This window comes from Phalacrocorax aristotelis, chromosome 2, assembly GCF_949628215.1.
Source record: "Phalacrocorax aristotelis chromosome 2, bGulAri2.1, whole genome shotgun sequence".
NCBI classification, from domain to species: Eukaryota; Metazoa; Chordata; class Aves; order Suliformes; family Phalacrocoracidae; genus Phalacrocorax; species Phalacrocorax aristotelis.
Window position 1 is genome coordinate 10,210,852 of NC_134277.1, and position 16,675 is coordinate 10,227,526.

General features: G+C 41.5%; 1 protein-coding gene across 1 annotated transcript; it reads left to right on the forward strand.

The window, feature by feature from the left end:
- Nucleotides 1–1,024: 1,024 nt before the first annotated feature.
- On the forward strand, nt 1,025–16,324 carry NOM1 (nucleolar protein with MIF4G domain 1). The gene is given in 12 exon segments (XM_075082373.1): nt 1,025–1,049; nt 1,052–1,932; nt 2,104–2,228; nt 3,108–3,303; nt 5,903–6,226; nt 6,734–6,844; nt 8,074–8,241; nt 8,882–9,003; nt 12,797–12,929; nt 13,288–13,419; nt 14,137–14,246; nt 15,236–16,324. Coding segments are annotated over 12 exon segments (2,505 nt in total). The 3' UTR covers nt 15,414–16,324.
- Nucleotides 16,325–16,675: the final 351 nt, after the last annotated feature.

Sequence of the window (16,675 nt, forward strand, 5' to 3'; positions counted from 1 at the left end):
GGTCAGGATGGCAACACCAAAGAACAAAATGATGAAGCCTGATACCCTATGGATTTGGTCCCCACAGGAGATGCAAGACCGACCCTTTTTCTGAAACCGGGTCATGCGAGCTGGCTTTCATTTGTTTTTTCGTGTCTGCTAAGGTCTAAGCTCATCTTGTGGCACTTCGTTCAGCCAAGAAATTCTTTCCTCTACCCAGCCACCTATTTTGACGAAACTCAGGGAAATTCAGTGTTTTGGGGAACTCCAGGCATCTGCCAGCCACAGCTGATACTGGCACTAGATTTCGAAGCTGGTGGGAGGAGAGGACAGACACAGACACAGGGCCAGACATGCAAACCCAGCAGGTTACATAAGCCTAGAGTACCGCAAAGAGACTAAAAATAAGACCAGCCAATTGGTTTTCCTGCTGACAGCAGCAAGCTGCCGTGGGACATTTAATTCCCTCTGATCACATAAGTGACAGACGAGTTGTCACCTGCTGTGCGCACCAAGGCAGGCAGAGCGGTGAGGATCCCATCCCTGTGGCAGGGGCCACTGGTCCCAGTAGCCCTATCACCTCTCCTACATGCTGCTGTTGGTGGAAATGCCCCAAGAGAAATTAGCGCCAGGCAGAGGCTGCAGAAGTGTACGTTGTCTCTGACATGCTCAGGAAGAGACACCCGAGCTTGGCAGGGTTGGAAGGGGCTTAAAATGGGGGACTGGGCAGGTGGAGGAGAGGCCAGGGGTGCTGATGTCCCTCAGCCTCACAAGGCGTTAGCAAGAGCCTTGTGCCCAGCGGACATTAGGGCCTTGCAACCGCAGCCAGGGCTATGACGGACGAATTGTTCCAGTCCCTTGTGTAACAAGAGTAACAAACCTTACATTTTCTTAAATATATTCAAAAAAGAGAGAGAGAGAGAGAACTCTACGGATTTAGCGGCTTTGGTTACGGGTTCCAAGCGAGCTCCAGCCCGCCAAGGACCACCTCAGAGCTGAGACCGCCCCGGCGGCCAACGGCCAGCAGGGGGCGCGGCTGCCCGAAATGGCGGCGGCGCGGCGGAAGAGGAAGGTCGACTCTTCCCCAAGATGGCGGCGCCCAGGCACGGCGTGGCTGAGGGGAAGGTGAAGCGGCCGCCGGCCGCCCGCGCTCGCCGCGGCGGGAAGCTGGACAGGCTGCGGCACGCGGTGCAGGATTTCGTGCAGGCAGCTGGTGGCCAGCCGCCGCTGCCCCTGCTGAAAGATTCGGAGAAGCAGAATCGCAGGAACCGCCGGGACGCGAGAAAGGAGAAGCGTAGGCTCAAGCGGAGCCGCCGCCGCCGTCTCCAACGCGGGGAGCTGGTGGAGGCGGCCGCTGCCCCAGCCAAGCCGGCCCCAGCCAAGCCGGCCCCAGCCAAGCCGGCCCCAGCCAAGCCGGCTCCTGCTGCCCGTCCCCGAGCCCCGGCCTCGCCCGCCGCCGTCGGAAAGCAGCGTCCGGGGCCGGCACCGACACCACGCTCGGTTCCCCCCGCCACCGCAACCGCCTCGGCGCGGAAGCGGGCCCTGCTGGAGGCCAACGAGGAGGAGGAGAAGGAGATCCGGCGCCTGGAGCGGCGGCTGGGGCTCGGCAAGCGCCGCAAGAAGCAGGAGGGGTCAGCGGCGGAGAGGGTGCCGCAGAGCTTCCTGCGGGACGGGCTAGGCTACGTGCTGGGCGCCCTGGGCTCCCGGGCCGGCCTCAGCAGCCTGTGCGAGAGCAGCGACGACGAGGAGGCGCCGCGCCCACGGGAGGGTCCGCCGGGGCCGCGGGAAGAGGCCGAGGAAGAGCCGGAGGAGGCCGAGGAAGATTCCGAGGACGCCTCAGTCCCCTCCGAAGAGGATGATGTGGAAGGACAGTGGGAGAACGAGAGCTCGCCCTCGTCCCCCGAGGACGGCGGGGTGCCTGAGGCCAGCGAGCCCCCCGGCGAGGAGGAGGAGGTAGGGTGCTCGCCTCAGACAACGCAGTTGTTCCTTTGGTGTTAGTTATTAGATGGTAAAATATATACTTGACTAAAAGTTTTGTATATAAATATTAAACAGAAATGTATATTTGTGTTAAAATATTTAAGATATTAGTCTCATTTGGTATTTTATTGTTTTCCTGGTAAGAGTGATAATCACGGTGCTACAAAGTATGTTCCCCCTCAAGTAAGGAAAGCTCAGGAGACAGTAGATGACAAGAAAAGAGAAGAATTGGGAAGACTGAAGAAAATGGTGAATGGTCTCATTAATAGGTAATGTAATATGGAAAGTCATTAATCTTTCTGGTTTGATGTGACAGTGCTCATTACTCAAAGAAAAGTGGCAGGGATGTGACTTTTCACAAACTGATTTTAAGTTGGCAATCATGTCTGCTATCCTTAATAATAATTATCTTTGTTGATATAAGTTCTTCAAAGTTGGTCGTTATAGAAGTTGAAAAACCTAGAAAATAAATTTAGGATTGGGCTGAATTCCACACAGCAGTTGTCTGCAAGTGCTATGTGTAATTCACTAAGTGTCAGTTGAAGTATGCCTACAAAAAAAACCTCATAGTGTGAGTTATAACTCCCCACAAAAAGCATGGTTAAAGTTCTGAAGAACAGAAAAAGTAATTAACACTTTAACACGGTTTAATTTTAGAGAATTTTTAAAAAGAGAAATCTATTGGCATTTTCTTTTACCTATGTTATCTGTAAAATGCAGAATACAGTATGCAGTTTGTTTAGTCAGTTAGAATTTGATATACCTTATATGTTAGAAAAGTATGAGGTATTTTCATACTTAATTTCTCCAGACTGTGGTGTGCCATAGCTAAAACCGCTAAGAACAAAGTCTGTTTTCTTAATAAGTCTGTTGACTGTGACAGTAAGCACACTGACAGGGTTTTGTAGATACTGCTGGTAATCTGCTTTTACATGCGAATATTTTTTAAAAATACCTCAGAATTAAACATACGTTGTATTTTTTTTTAAGTTTAGCAAAATACAAAAGGTCCCTTCCAGTCATCTTTTCAGTCTTTCTTCTTAAGGCAAGGAAGTTTCTCTGAAAAGAGTAGGTTGCTGGGTAAATGGAAAATTGTGGAACCGTGTAAAGAGAAGAAAAAGTGGACATTGGGTTTTGTTTCTCAATAGGTTGAGTGAACCAAATTTGGCCTCCATTAGTGGACAGATGGAAGATCTTTACATGGCCAACAGCAGAAAGGACATGAATGAAACTCTGACAGATATTCTCATGAATGCTTGTGTTACTCCAGTTGCCATGCCTGCAAGACTGATGATGGAGCATGTCCTTTTGGTCAGCATTCTTCATCATAATGTAGGAATCGAGGTAATTCTTGTGGTTGGGACTAATTTTGTTTCATAATACATGTTGTAGAGTGTTTTCCTTGATACTTTGTTTGAATTGTCTTTTAATTTTTGATTGTGTGTCACTAAAAAGGACCCCTAGTTGAATTTCATCAGTATTTGTAGCTGATATACTAGGTATCCACAAGTGAAAGGGACCAAGTCTGTTGTCTTATCTGATTAATTTATTTCCTCCATGAGTTACCACTGGTCACTTACAAAAACATCAGTTTTTTAATCAAAATCTTTCTGTCACTAAAACTTAATTTTTTTAAGCTTCAGGTTTTCTCCTCTTTAATTACACTAATCCATTTTTGTTCTCTTGGGTATTTGAGTATATTGTTCTTGAACAATGTGTATCCAGATAAGGAAAGCACTGCAGCTACAGAAATCCTTTTACATCAGTGGAAAAAGTCGTTTTTTTAAAGCCCTATCGTGCAAATGATCAGTGGAATTCACTAGGTGTATCAGTGACTCCAGAATATAAAAATCTAAGAATCTAAGACTGTAGTATATAAGGATACTATAAAGCCCCATTGTTTTTTCTGTAAAATAAATTTAGAACGTGCATTACACAAAAGTGTGATAACCCAGCTGCATTTAAGATTAGTTTGAGCAATACAGAAGTTGGGATTCCAATAGCTGTGTTTATATGTTTGTGCAATATGATCATTGGATACTTAAAACCTAAGCTGGCCAAGGCTTGTAATGCAAGTGAGTACTGCTGCTGAGACTTCTGATTTTTGTAAGACCAGCAAATATTAGCACCATAATAATGGGGGCGGGGTTGGTTCTTGTTTAGCAGTAATGTGTTCACAGAATGGTAGGGATTGGAAGGGACCACTGGAAATTATCTCATCCAGCCCTCCCTGCTTGAGCAGGTGCACACCCAGAGCAGGGGGCACAGGAACAACCTGTCCAGGCGGGTTTTGAATGTCTCTGGAGAAGGATACTCCTCAACCTCCCTGGGCAGTCTGTGCCGCTGCTCTGGCACCCGCACAGGAAAGGAGATTTTCCTCATATTCAGATGGAACTTCCTGTGTTCTAACTTGTGCCCATTGCCCCTTGTCCTGTCGTTGTGCACCACTGAAAGGAGTCTGGCCCCATCCTCTTGACACCCACCCTTCAGATATTTATAAGTGTTGATAAGATTCCCCCTCAGTCTTCTCTTTCCCAGGCTGAACAAAGCCAGGTCTCTCAGCCTTTCCTCATAAGGGAGATGCTCCAGTCTCCTGATTATCTTTGTAGCTCTCCGCTGGACTCTTTCCAGTAGTTCCCTGTCGTTCTTAAACTGAGGGGCCCAGAACCAGATGCAGTACTCCAGATGTGGCCTAACTAGGGTGGAGTAGAGGGGGAGGATAACCTCCCTCGACCTGCTGGCCACACTCCTTTTAATACACCCCAGGACACCGCTGGCCCCCTTGGCCACAAGGGCACATTGCTGGCTCATGGTCACCTTGCTGCCCACCAGCACTCCCAGGTCCTTCTCAACAGAGCCACTTTCCAGCAGGTCACCCCCAGCCTGTGCTGGTGCATGGGATTGTTCCTCCCCAGGGGCAGGACCTTGCACTTGCTCTTGTTGAATTTCATGAGGTTCCCCTCGGCCCAGCTCTCCAGCCTGTCCAGGTCTCGCTGGATGGCAGCACAGCCTTCTGGTGTATCAGCCACTCCTCCCAGCTTGGTGTCATCACCGAACTTGCTGAGGGGACGCTCTGTCCCTTCGTCCAGGTCATTGATGAATATGTTGAACAGGACTGGACCCAGCACAGAGCCCTGGGCAACACCACTAGTTACAGGCCTCAAACCAGACTCTGCTCCATTGATCATGACCCTCTGAGCTCTGCCCTTCAGCCAGTTCTCAGTGGACCTCACTGTCCTCTTATCTAACCCACTCTTCCTAAGCTTACTTACGAGGATGTTATGTTCACTACCTACCTATATTTTGGTATGCTTCCTAATTCCAGTCTTCAGCATCAGTTCTCTTCAGAAACATAGAGATTCCAAAATTTCTTTTTCCAGCTGTACCACTGACAAATGGCTGACTTATCCCAACTTCAAAATCGGTCTAAGCTCATGCTCAGCAATTGTGAAAATTTGGTATGTTGGGGGTTGTTTTACAATATTATTTTTTTACTCTCCTGATAAGGATTTTATTTGGGAATGCTGAATTCTGTGATGCATTTGGTTTTTGACATGCAGCTTCTAGTGGATGAACAACTAGCAGTAACAGCATGCTAGACTAACAGCTGGGAAGATGCTAATATGTGTCCATTAAAATTATGTAAACAAATTCTGATGTATGTGTACTGTAGGTTCATAACATTTGCTTTTCTTGCACAGACTTTAAAAGGTGACTGGATGGTATATGTGAGGTGTAAATAACATATACTTTAAGAAAATGTCACACCACTTAGATATTTGTATATGTAAATGTAGAACATCTGTATTGGTTGAGAGGAGCAACAGTATTTCTTTAAAATTAATAGTGGCAGTGCCCCAGAAAAGAATGTTTTACAGATGTCTGTAAAATCTACTTACAGTTAACTGCTGGATTTTTTTCCCCTTGATGGAACTATTGCCAGGTTGGTGCTCACTTTTTGGAAGCCGTGGTGAAGAAATTTCATGAACTCTGTAGAAGTGATGCTGAAGGGAAAGAATGTGAAAATCTGCTTGCCTTGATTGCTCATCTGTATAACTTCCATGTGGTTCATTCACTGCTGATCTTTGATATTCTGAAAAAGCTTGTTAGCACTTTCACTGAAAAAGAAATTGAGTTGATTCTGTTTCTGCTGAAAAATGTGGGCTTTTCCTTAAGAAAAGATGATGCATTAGCTTTGAAGGAGCTGATCACTGAAGCCCAGAGGAAAGCGAACACAGCAGAGAAGAAACTCCAGGATCAGACTAGGGTATGTTTGTGTGTTTTAAAACATTTTCTGTTCTGAATAGACTTCAATAAGCATTTGGATACATGTGTTAATGTACCAGAATGTTTTTGGCTACACTCTGTTCAGATTCTAAGTTACTATTGGTGTTCAGTTGTTGCATTCAGGTTATTTGCATTCTTGTTTGTCTTTCTCCATTAGTTCTTAGGACACAGACACCGAAGTGCTTGTAGTGGTTGAGACTAGGACTTTTTTGCATCTTACACGATGGACAGTGCTTCTGTTTTGTGATACTTTGTACACTTCAAAAAATGGTCACCGAGGCATGGTGTTTAGCAGGTTAAATTCTGAATTGAAGCTTGAACACAAATATAAAAGGAGTTAAAGTAGACGTCCTTCTCTGTATTTGTATTCATGTAATTGCCAGCTGAGCTGCTTATTCTCACAGAATAGTAATTTCAAAGTACAGTTTCTAGTTTATTAAGGAAACCCACAGCACATAATCCACAGAAATATTTCTTTTCCCAATAGGTTCGTTTCATGCTAGAGACTATGTTGGCTCTAAGGAATAATGACATGCGTAAGATTCCTGGTTATGATCCTGAACCAGTTGAAAAACTCCGCAAATTGCAGAGAACACTGGTGAGAACCTTATTGACGTATGTAGTATAGCTGTTCTTAAACCAGGAGTAGTTATTGGTATTGTACGGTGGCTTAATGGGCTATACTGGTTTTTAATTTGTTTAACAGTCAGAAACTCTTGTGGACAAAAATCACTTTTTAATCATCAAGTATTAAGCTGTGTCCAAGTTTAGTCAGCAATCAACCACCCTTCTGCAGAACAGTTTGAGAAAAGGCGTAATATTTAGCCAAAGACTTTGCCTCAAAGTCCTATACTTGAAAAAGAGATGGTGGGATGTTTAATGACTCTGTAGAAGAAATGAGTCATTATGACAATTTCTCTTTTCCATAGATTTTTGGATGCAGGCACCCGCTCCTAACTTCACCAGAATTATTTTGGAAGTCTAACACTTCTGAAAACCTGGATGTTTTTACTTTTCTTGGGTTTGGCTTTTTTGGCAGAGAGAGGGCAGTTTGTCTAGAGCAACCCAGTATAAAATGCGTGAAAATAATTCTCTCTTTGGATTGAGAACTAATTCATTTTCACAAGGCTTGCCTCTGGTTTACAGTCCCTGTATCTCCAACCTGAAAATTACACTACATGTCTACAATACCAGAGCATCATATTTTTCAGATATATTTTAAGGCCAGGATGTGCACATCAGTGATCAGGCAAAAATAAGCTAGGTAACCTAGTTCTGTAGAATTTCCTGTCTTAAATTTTCAGTCCAGTTTTGTTGAAAAGTCTTATTTTGTTCAAAGAGTTTAAACTTTTTGTTTTTTTTAATTGTACAAAAGGCAGTTTGTCATGTCATTTTATTTGATTACAAGTGATCAAAAGGAAAATCATGACCAGGTTGTAAAATGCCGCAACTGATTTTCAATGTCAGCATCAAATCTGAATTCTAATCAAGTTTTATGATTGGAAGACGGCTACTTTTTAATTGATTGCCTTTTTTTTAATTTAAAAAAAAAAAGAGTAGCTTCTAAATGTATATTTAAGCACCTTCTTGTATTTGAGATTAAAAAGTATGACAAACGTATAAATTCTTCTCAGGTTGCTGACTGAAACTAAAGGTTGTGGGGGGAAAACAGGAAGACCTTTATGGAGATTAAGTTATTTGTTTTAAAGTCATTTTAAGTAAATAAAGTATGTGTTGGTTAGTTGGGGTTTGGGTTTTGGTTGTTGTTTGTTTTAAAAAGCTTCAAACAAAAACTTTTGTGGGTTTTTTTGTATTTTGTTATTCAAGGTTCACAGCAGTGGTTCTGGGAAAGAAACTCAGCTCCGTGTGTCCCTGGAATCTCTCCTCAGTGCTGATCAGGTTGGTCGCTGGTGGATCATAGGGTCATCCTGGAGTGGAGCACCAATGATCAATGATACAAACAGCAAGGCTCAGCAAAAACTGCATATAGGAAAGGTAAATCCGAGCAGTGCTAGTTATAAGTCTAAGTGTTTGTGATCTTTTGAGTATTATTCATACAGGTGAATAAGTTCCTTTCAGACCACACCAAAAAAACCTTCATGGACTCCTGTAAGACTAAGCTTTTGGACTTTAAATTCTCCTCTTAACGTTTTTCAAAATTTTGTACTCAAGTGCTTCATAAGAGCTGTTACTACAAATACTATGGTATAGCTTGTTTTTCCTTATCCTGTGGAGTTGCAAAAGTAACGTGTTATATAAGTGGAAGAAGAGGCTTGACCTAAAGTGGATTTGCTAGTATGAATTCTGACAAGTAGTGGTGTCTGTCTGTGGGTTGTCCAAGTATCTAAGCTGATCCTAAAAGTAGTGTGGTGAGGTGATCGTGGTGACTTGTATTAGGGAAGCATGTCTTAAAAATAATTGGTACAATTAAAATACATTAAAATGTATTTCCCTAGTTGAAAGAGCTCCTGATGATGCCTGTGCCTCTGAACAAAAGCTCAGGACCTTAGGACTGATGCTTCATAGTTTACTGGAGATCTTCATTAATGGTCTTATTAGAGACTGCACAGAAACAGCTTTCTTAAAGCAAGCATAAATAAAATAGCATTTAATTGTTGTTGGGGTTTTTTTTCAGGTGAGTTCAAAGATAATGGAGCTTGCTCGTAAGCAGAGAATGAACACCGATATCAGGAGAAGTATTTTTTGTGTCCTGATGACAAGTGAAGACTTCCTGGATGCCTTTGAAAAGCTTCTCAAGTAAGTACAGACTAGCACAGAAGACAGCCTAGAACTAAAAATAGCGTTAGCTGGATTGGAAAAATAACATTGCTGATCTGGGCTTAAGAGCATTTAATTAATAATACAATTTTAAAAGTGCCTAGCTAGGGATCCACGTAGGGTAAAAGGGTAGGAGACAGACCAAAACCCTGGTGTAAGGACTAGTAGAGGGCAGGCAGACCTGAGTGGCAGTCAGAGGAAAGGAGTAGCCCTTGTTATTGTCACTCGTGTCTATAACTGTGATTTACAGCATCTTTTGACTTCAGAAGCCTGTACCTTTTTGCATTGAAGAGGTGCATCCCGGTCTAGTAGATGGAAGTCTGTTGCAAACTTGCTTCCTTACAGAGGCAGACCAGAAGCCCCTTCAGAACACTTCTAGGTTTTGTCACTGGATTTCCGGACTACTACCGCTTCCTTCTTGCCACCTTGTTAAGCCATCTTTAGGTCTCTGTCCATACTTGCACAGCCTGGTAGTGTTCTAGCACTTCCACTTCCCTCTTGCAGAATTTATTAGCTTTGAATTTGCGCCAAGGTCACATTTCATGTTAAGACCAGTTTCCTTACCACTTGTCAAACAGCTCTTTAGAAGAAGATGATGTGATCAGGGAAAAGCTCAACTAAGCTATTCTTTGTGTTTGTCTGAATATTAATTGTAAATCTGTAGTAACTAGGAGGGGAGAGATCAGGTCTGAACTTCTATTGCAGCCTTGTAATTCAAGGGAATTGTCTTACAAGGATGGCATGCAATTATTTAATTTGCTAACCAAACCAAAACAGACTTTGTAATAAAGTCAACTAATATTTGATTAAATGCCACTTCTGCAAAACATAGCTTGGATTTAAGACTGAGAATGGAGTCATTCCAATATCATAATATGGCCTGTTCAATTAAAAGAAATTAGCTGCTGCTGCAGTTCTTGCCAAGACCCAGTAGTTCAATTTGCAAATTGATCCTTGACTCTCATCTGTGCTATTTAAACTAGTATACAAATCTGTATACATGCAGGCTTGGCAGAACGAGACTCTGCAGATTGCCTGGTGTGTGTAATACCAATTTTTTTTATACAGCAAACTTAGAAATTCACAAATCTGCCCACATCTGGCAGAGTATAATGGAAAGTACACAGAATTTTCAGTACAGGAATTAACTTTAATGTGAACATGCGTTCCAGAGTGTATAGGAATTTATATTCATATGTTTTATGTCAGTCCCTTGAGGAAGAGCCTGAGAAATACGTAGTTTAACTGCACTGGTTGATTCATCTGCTGCTAGATCTCTGGCAGAGTTGAGGTGTGGTTAAAAGGTAATTTAAACCATTTTAAATCCAGGCTGCTATAGTTCTGCTTGTCTTTCTCCTCCTTACATCAAAAGAAAATGATTCGTTTGAGGCCAAAACAGCTCCCTGAAGCAGCTGAGCTTGTGATCGCAGGAGTGTCAATGTAAAGGGAGGACTGGGAACATCACTGGAGACAAAGAGAAGAGAGTGAGGCTTGATCTATTTCGTCAGCTGGAAGGCTGCACCTTCTTCACAAACCACAGATGGGTGAATGAATGCTTCTTAAGTTTGATGAAGAGGCAATTTTTTAAGCAATCTCATAGAGATGAAGAATTTGAGAAACTGTCTCACAAAAAATTGAAACTTGTAGAAGTCTTGAATATCCTGTTGTAGTGTGGTGTGTAATTCAGGACAGCCAGTATGTGACTGTATCTACTAAAATCATTTGAACTGACTTTTAAAAGGTGGGTTTGAGTATTACTATTTTTGATCTGAAGGCAATGATAGTGCTGGGCTTCAGCTGATGATAACTAACCTACTCGGAGGCAGGCTTCCTCTGGTGATAAATATTCTACTTCAGAGGCAGTTATCCCATATACAGAGGGAAATTCTTAGTGATCAAGACATACAAGTCCATGAGAATATTGTAACTCATGAATGATGTAATAGGTGAGGTGGTTGCATATTCTTTGTCTAAGTTTATCAGGCTTATGAAATCTCTACAGGCTTATGGTGAAGCTCAGCAGTGAAAGACAATCCTGACTCTTAAATTTAGAAGTTTATGAATGCTAGGTCTGAAAAGACAAAATACTGCTAGGTCTGTGAAGGAGTGAAGGTAAGAACAAAACTGAACATCAGAGTGCTGATTTACATGGTTACAGCTGTCTGGCAACATGAATGTTTCCTAAATAAGCAAGTCATGATAGAAGTGATGATGAACAAGGAAAAGGAGAGTGTGCCAAATTAGTGATAGTAATGTAACTTCACAAGTCATCTATTAAATGCACGTATGGTGGCTGAAAACCTGTGTATTTTTCAAAAACTTTTTGCAACTTTGTTGCTCTATAATGAAATCAGATAGAACTTGGCTGAGAGCAAGCGAATTATATCACAGACACAGCACTTACAGTGCTGGTCTCTTTTGGAGAAGCAGACTTCTAAGTTTCACTGCTCATTAGCAATCAGCCTAGAAATCATCCCAGGTTTTCATATTGTAAAACCTTAAATTCCAGGGGGTTTTGGCTGAAAGACAATATTATCTCTGTTAATCTGGTATGTGTCTATGATCAAATGCAATGGCAGATGTCTGGAGGTGTATACAAACGAGCGATATTAGACTCAAGCAATGACAAATTGTACTATACAGACTGTAGGGCAAGTTCCAGTGGAGTCAAACTTAGAAAATACACTTGAGTTATACTAATACCATATGAAGCTTGAGATTGAAACAATGAAAAGAATTTTGCTTGGCATTTTTCAGATTATAATACGCAGTATTTTTCATTTTTCATTTCATTTCATTGGTTTTAATGCTGCCAAGCATTTGGCAGCCCTGGAAGCTAAATCATATTATTCACATAACAGGTGCATTGCAAGTTAGTTACCATTCCCTGCCAAAGTGTCTCAGCCCTCTTTTAGACTGGTCAGCTGTTCAAGTGGGAAGGCTGTTCAGTCCTTGGACTTTATGCTGAGGCAGCCAACATAAGTACTCATGGATACTGACTGTTTTCTTCAGGCTTTTTGGTTTTTTTTAAGGTAGTTTGAAATCACTGACTGCATCTTCTTAGGCTACTGTCAAACAATAATGAACTTCAAGTATTATGTACCATGGAGTTGACTTAGAGATTAAAAGATTCATATCACCAAGTAGGAAAACCATCTTAAAATATTTTCTTATTCCTAGTAAGTACCACAGAAGTGAAGGGCCCCCAACACATTTCTCTAAATAGGCTTATACTGATCCATAGGCTATTTTTCTTCCTATGACCATAGGTACAAGTGTGAGATAACTGCAACAGGATCCTACAGTTCTTGTTTCACTATTTAACCTTTGTATTGGTACACCATGCAGCAGCACTTGCTGCAGTACTACCGCTATGTTCAAAGGCACAAGGCTCCATGAGGACAGTGCCTTCTTTGTTTTTCTTCATGGAGAGCTACAAACATGGGGTGAGCTACCTTTCCTTCCCCAGGGGGTAATTATACTTGTATCATTCTACTTCTGTCTGAGGTCCTGCTTTGCAGCCGCTCCTTTAACACCAGTACTACTGCAGCATTTCCATATTGCTGTACCGGGATACTGATTTAGCCCACCGTCTTAAGGGTTTGAGTCCATTCAGTGTTTTAAAGAATTAACAAGGACTTTCTAACACGTAAAATTTAATGTGTTTGGAGGGGGTTTTAGGTATTACTCTCAGATGTTGACCATAGCTCTTACTTTATGGCAGTAATTTTTTTCCTTACTAAGCTATCCTCATTCTCTTGCTAAATTTCAGGCTTGGACTGAAAGATCAGCAGGAGAGAGAAATTGTTCATGTTATCCTTTACTGCTGCTTGCAGGAGAAGACATATAACCCCTTCTATGCATTTTTGGCTAACAAGTTTTGTGAATATGAAAGACGATTTCAGGTGAAGAAAAATCTGCTTTCACTTTGGTTTACTGTCATTATTGCGGTTAGGAAGACTGTTACTAAATACCTGAATGGATGCATGCCTGGGAAGATCTTGATCCTGAGGAAAAATTCTGGTGGTATACTTATGTATCCACTAAGGCATACTCATGGTCAGGTCTGAATAGGAAATAACATAACTCCTGCAGGTTTGCTTTCCTCTGCTTTACACATTGTGAAAGAATTGAACAGTGTGAGCATCTCTGTTAATTAACAGAGGGCTCATAAAGGATAGAAGGTCAAAAGGTTTTGTTGTGTTGTTACTCATTTAAACAGTCACTTGATTTGTAGGATTTTTTTTTTCCTTTGACACCTAGATGACATTTCAGTTTAGTATTTGGGACAAAATCAGAGATTTAGAAAACCTGTCAGCAACTGCCATCTCCAACTTGGTGTCGCTGTTGGCTCACTTATTAAGGACAAAATCATTGCCACTTTCAGTTCTCAAGGTTGGTGTGTTTTCTTTTCAAAATACTTCTATGTTTTCCTTGCATTTGCTAGTTCTGTGTACAGTGTAATTTTTGTTACCTACCTGGTTAACTAGCTGTTCATGGTCATAAGCAAAGACAAAGCTTGTTCTAAAATTACCAGATTAATCCCATTGATTATGGTAATGCTATCATTTGGGGAGAAGGAAACCTGAGGTGTCCCAGGCATACAGAAAGTCTACAATTCTATATCTAGAGCAGTTGTAAGATTATTTTCTTTGGAGTATCCAGAGTGCGAAATGAACCCCCTTCATTAACAGGCTATGTCAGTGGATTCTGTGCTATGCTTTTTAGCTGGTGTTGATTTTTATGAGACCAGAAAGAAATCAACTGAGCACTTGGATTTCAGAACAGGGAGTCCATAGAACTTCATTAGAAGAATAATTGAAATGTATTAAACAGGCAGTTACATGGATTGTCCGAGGTACTTCTGAAGTATTTATCTAATTGAGAAATTGTATCTGGTATTCTGGTATTAATAGACAGGTTATTCCTTAGAAACTTCTCTGCTTCCTTATTGATTGGCTTTTGGAAGCAGCGTGCTCAGCTAATTCTTCTGTGCCAGACTTAAGACTCAGTATATATGGGAGGCCAGTTGGTGTGCTAAAAACTTCATTTAGAAGAGAACTCAGCTGTTTGAGGTATTTGAATTAATCTAATTGTCCCTCTCTCTACTAGGTAATTGAATTCAGTGAACTGGATAAACCCAAAGTCCGTTTCTTGCGACAAGTATTAAGCACACTGTTAATCAAAGCAGATGCTGAAGAGATCAGTGACATTTTTGTGAGGTAAGTAATCAGAGAGATCTCCAGGGGACCCTTCGTGAGTAGTAGTTAAGAAGATAAGAAGTTTGCGTATTTTGTTTGGAATTATACAGTACCTTTTCCAAAGATCAGCCATCCATCCCTTAAAAAGTAAACTCTTCCAGGTGAGTGGGGGGAAGCATATCATTTGAGTGTTAGTGCAGGCTCGATATAGATACAGCTGTGAGGATTGTTATACAAAATAAGGCTTTAAGATACTGGATCATTTTGGTCATAAGATTTTCATGAGCAGAGCTTTGTAATTACTTGCTTTCTGTTTGCAGTGGGATTCACTCTCCCAGCAGTCTTTGCTAGAAGGTATCTTGAGTGTAAAAAGGAAAAAAAGAAATAGTAACGAGGGAAAAGGTTTGGGGATTTTTTTTAATCAACATTGTCTGGAAAAATCTTATTTTTGTATATGGGACAGGGTTGCCTGGAGAGGCTGGGAAACCTCTATCTTTGGAGATGTTTAGGACTTGAGTGGATAAGACTCTGAGCAACCTGACCGCACCTGGATGTTAGTCTGGCTTTAAACAGGAGGTCAGACAAGATGACCTGCTGACATCTTTTCTGACTGAAATTATTCTGTGATAGGATGATTTGGTTGTATTAAACTTGCAACGTCACATAAAGTTAGAAAAAATTAGGTGATGATGTTTCAACTGTTACACTGCAACACAAGGGAGCTCACACATGGTGTGTGCCTCCTTTGTTGCTGTAATGTAATTGTTTGCATTAAGCAAGTCGAAGGCTCCAATATTCCATTTTATTGCTGAGGATCAATTGCACGTTGAGCGTGTTTGGACTGTTTGCCAAACCAACATAGACTTGCTGGTAATTTGAAAGCCCCTTCAGAAAAGCTCCTTCTGTAGGTTGGACTTTTTTCTACATCTCTGAAGAAGTTAAAGGAAAACATCAAGAAACTTCTGAAGCAGTGGAATACTAAATATTATTTTTGATCTGTATCTTTACAGGGTTTCTGACAACCCCAAACTGGGACTGCTAAGGGAAGGCTTGAAACTCTTCCTTACCCACTTCGTACTGAAAAATGTGCAAGCCCAAAAAAGTGCTGAAGAAACTAGCTTATTAAAAGAAAGAGTTGAACTAGCAACCAAGGCTTTGCAAGCAAAAGAATCAAAATTGAAGCTATAGTTCTGTTTTCCTCTAATAAAACATAAAGTAAAACTGAGTCTGCGTGAAGATGCAAAGCTATGTTAGTCTTTGAGACCCAAATAATTGTGAATGAGAGCCGTGTTACTCTAAAGGATCCATTTTTTGATGTAGGCCATTACGTTGCTCTACACACTAGTTACAGGTTTAACTGAAGGTGATACGAGGCCTTTCTGAAGAAAGGGAAAACGTGTTTTTTGTCATGTCCCTTTTTAGTGAGTCCTTCATGTTGGTGGTTAGTATCTGGAGAAGAGGATTAAGTTCTCCTCTGTGGTACTCCCCGTCAAGCAGCAGCATTCTGCTTTGCACATTCTAACCTTTCATTTAAAATAATAGCATACTACTGACCACTGTCTGCCAAAGAAGCAGCCTTCACCAAAGGCTTTTAATAATCAATCGTGGTACTTGCCTGAAGAAACAGGCCGCTAGATGGCATAAGTACTGGTGAGTCAGTTTTAGAATAAATCAACTTTAAGAAAAAAGTATTGAAGTTAACTGCTAATTCTGTGAATTGTTTATGTGACCGTGGGTCAGGAAAAGATCTTCAGCTGGATTCAAAGCTGTAGTTGTAACGACTTGAAGATCTGACTTTGCCCAGTTATTATGGGTTTACAGATTACAGCGTAGTTTTATTATTCTTTTAGCCTGTTTTCGCAGCTGTAAAATTATAGTTGCCTAATCACTTGTGTTAATCAGATTTTTCTAGGCATAAAGCATAAGATCAGTACAAGTCTTTTGATAAGAGAATACCTTCCTTAAGAATTTGCTTGCATTTTCCATTCAGGTGGGTTTTTTTAAAAAAAAATCATGTACATTTCCTTCTGTAACACTAGTTAATGGTGTTTTTTCTTTTGTCACCTTACCACTACACATTAAACTGCAATTTTTCTAAAGGCTCTGCTGTTTGCCTTACTCTAGCTGGATTGCCAGGAAGGGAATGACCTTAAATTGCGGGGGGGAGCACTTCCTTGTCTGCAGTATGTGCTGCATCTGTGTGACCTACCTGTGCTGGCGCTGCCAGCCCTATTTCTATAACCAGGCTTGCCCTCTGGTGTTCAATAGTTCACTCAAGGTGCCTCCTAATTGAATTTGATACCAATTGATCTATTCTGTTACTTTGGATCTGTCCCTATTGGGAAAATTTGCTCCCAGTAGGTATCCTCCAGAAAATTTTCAGTTCTACAGTAGAGAGGTGGACCAGAATTTTTTAAATTTTTTATTTTTTAATCCAAGAGTTGAATGTA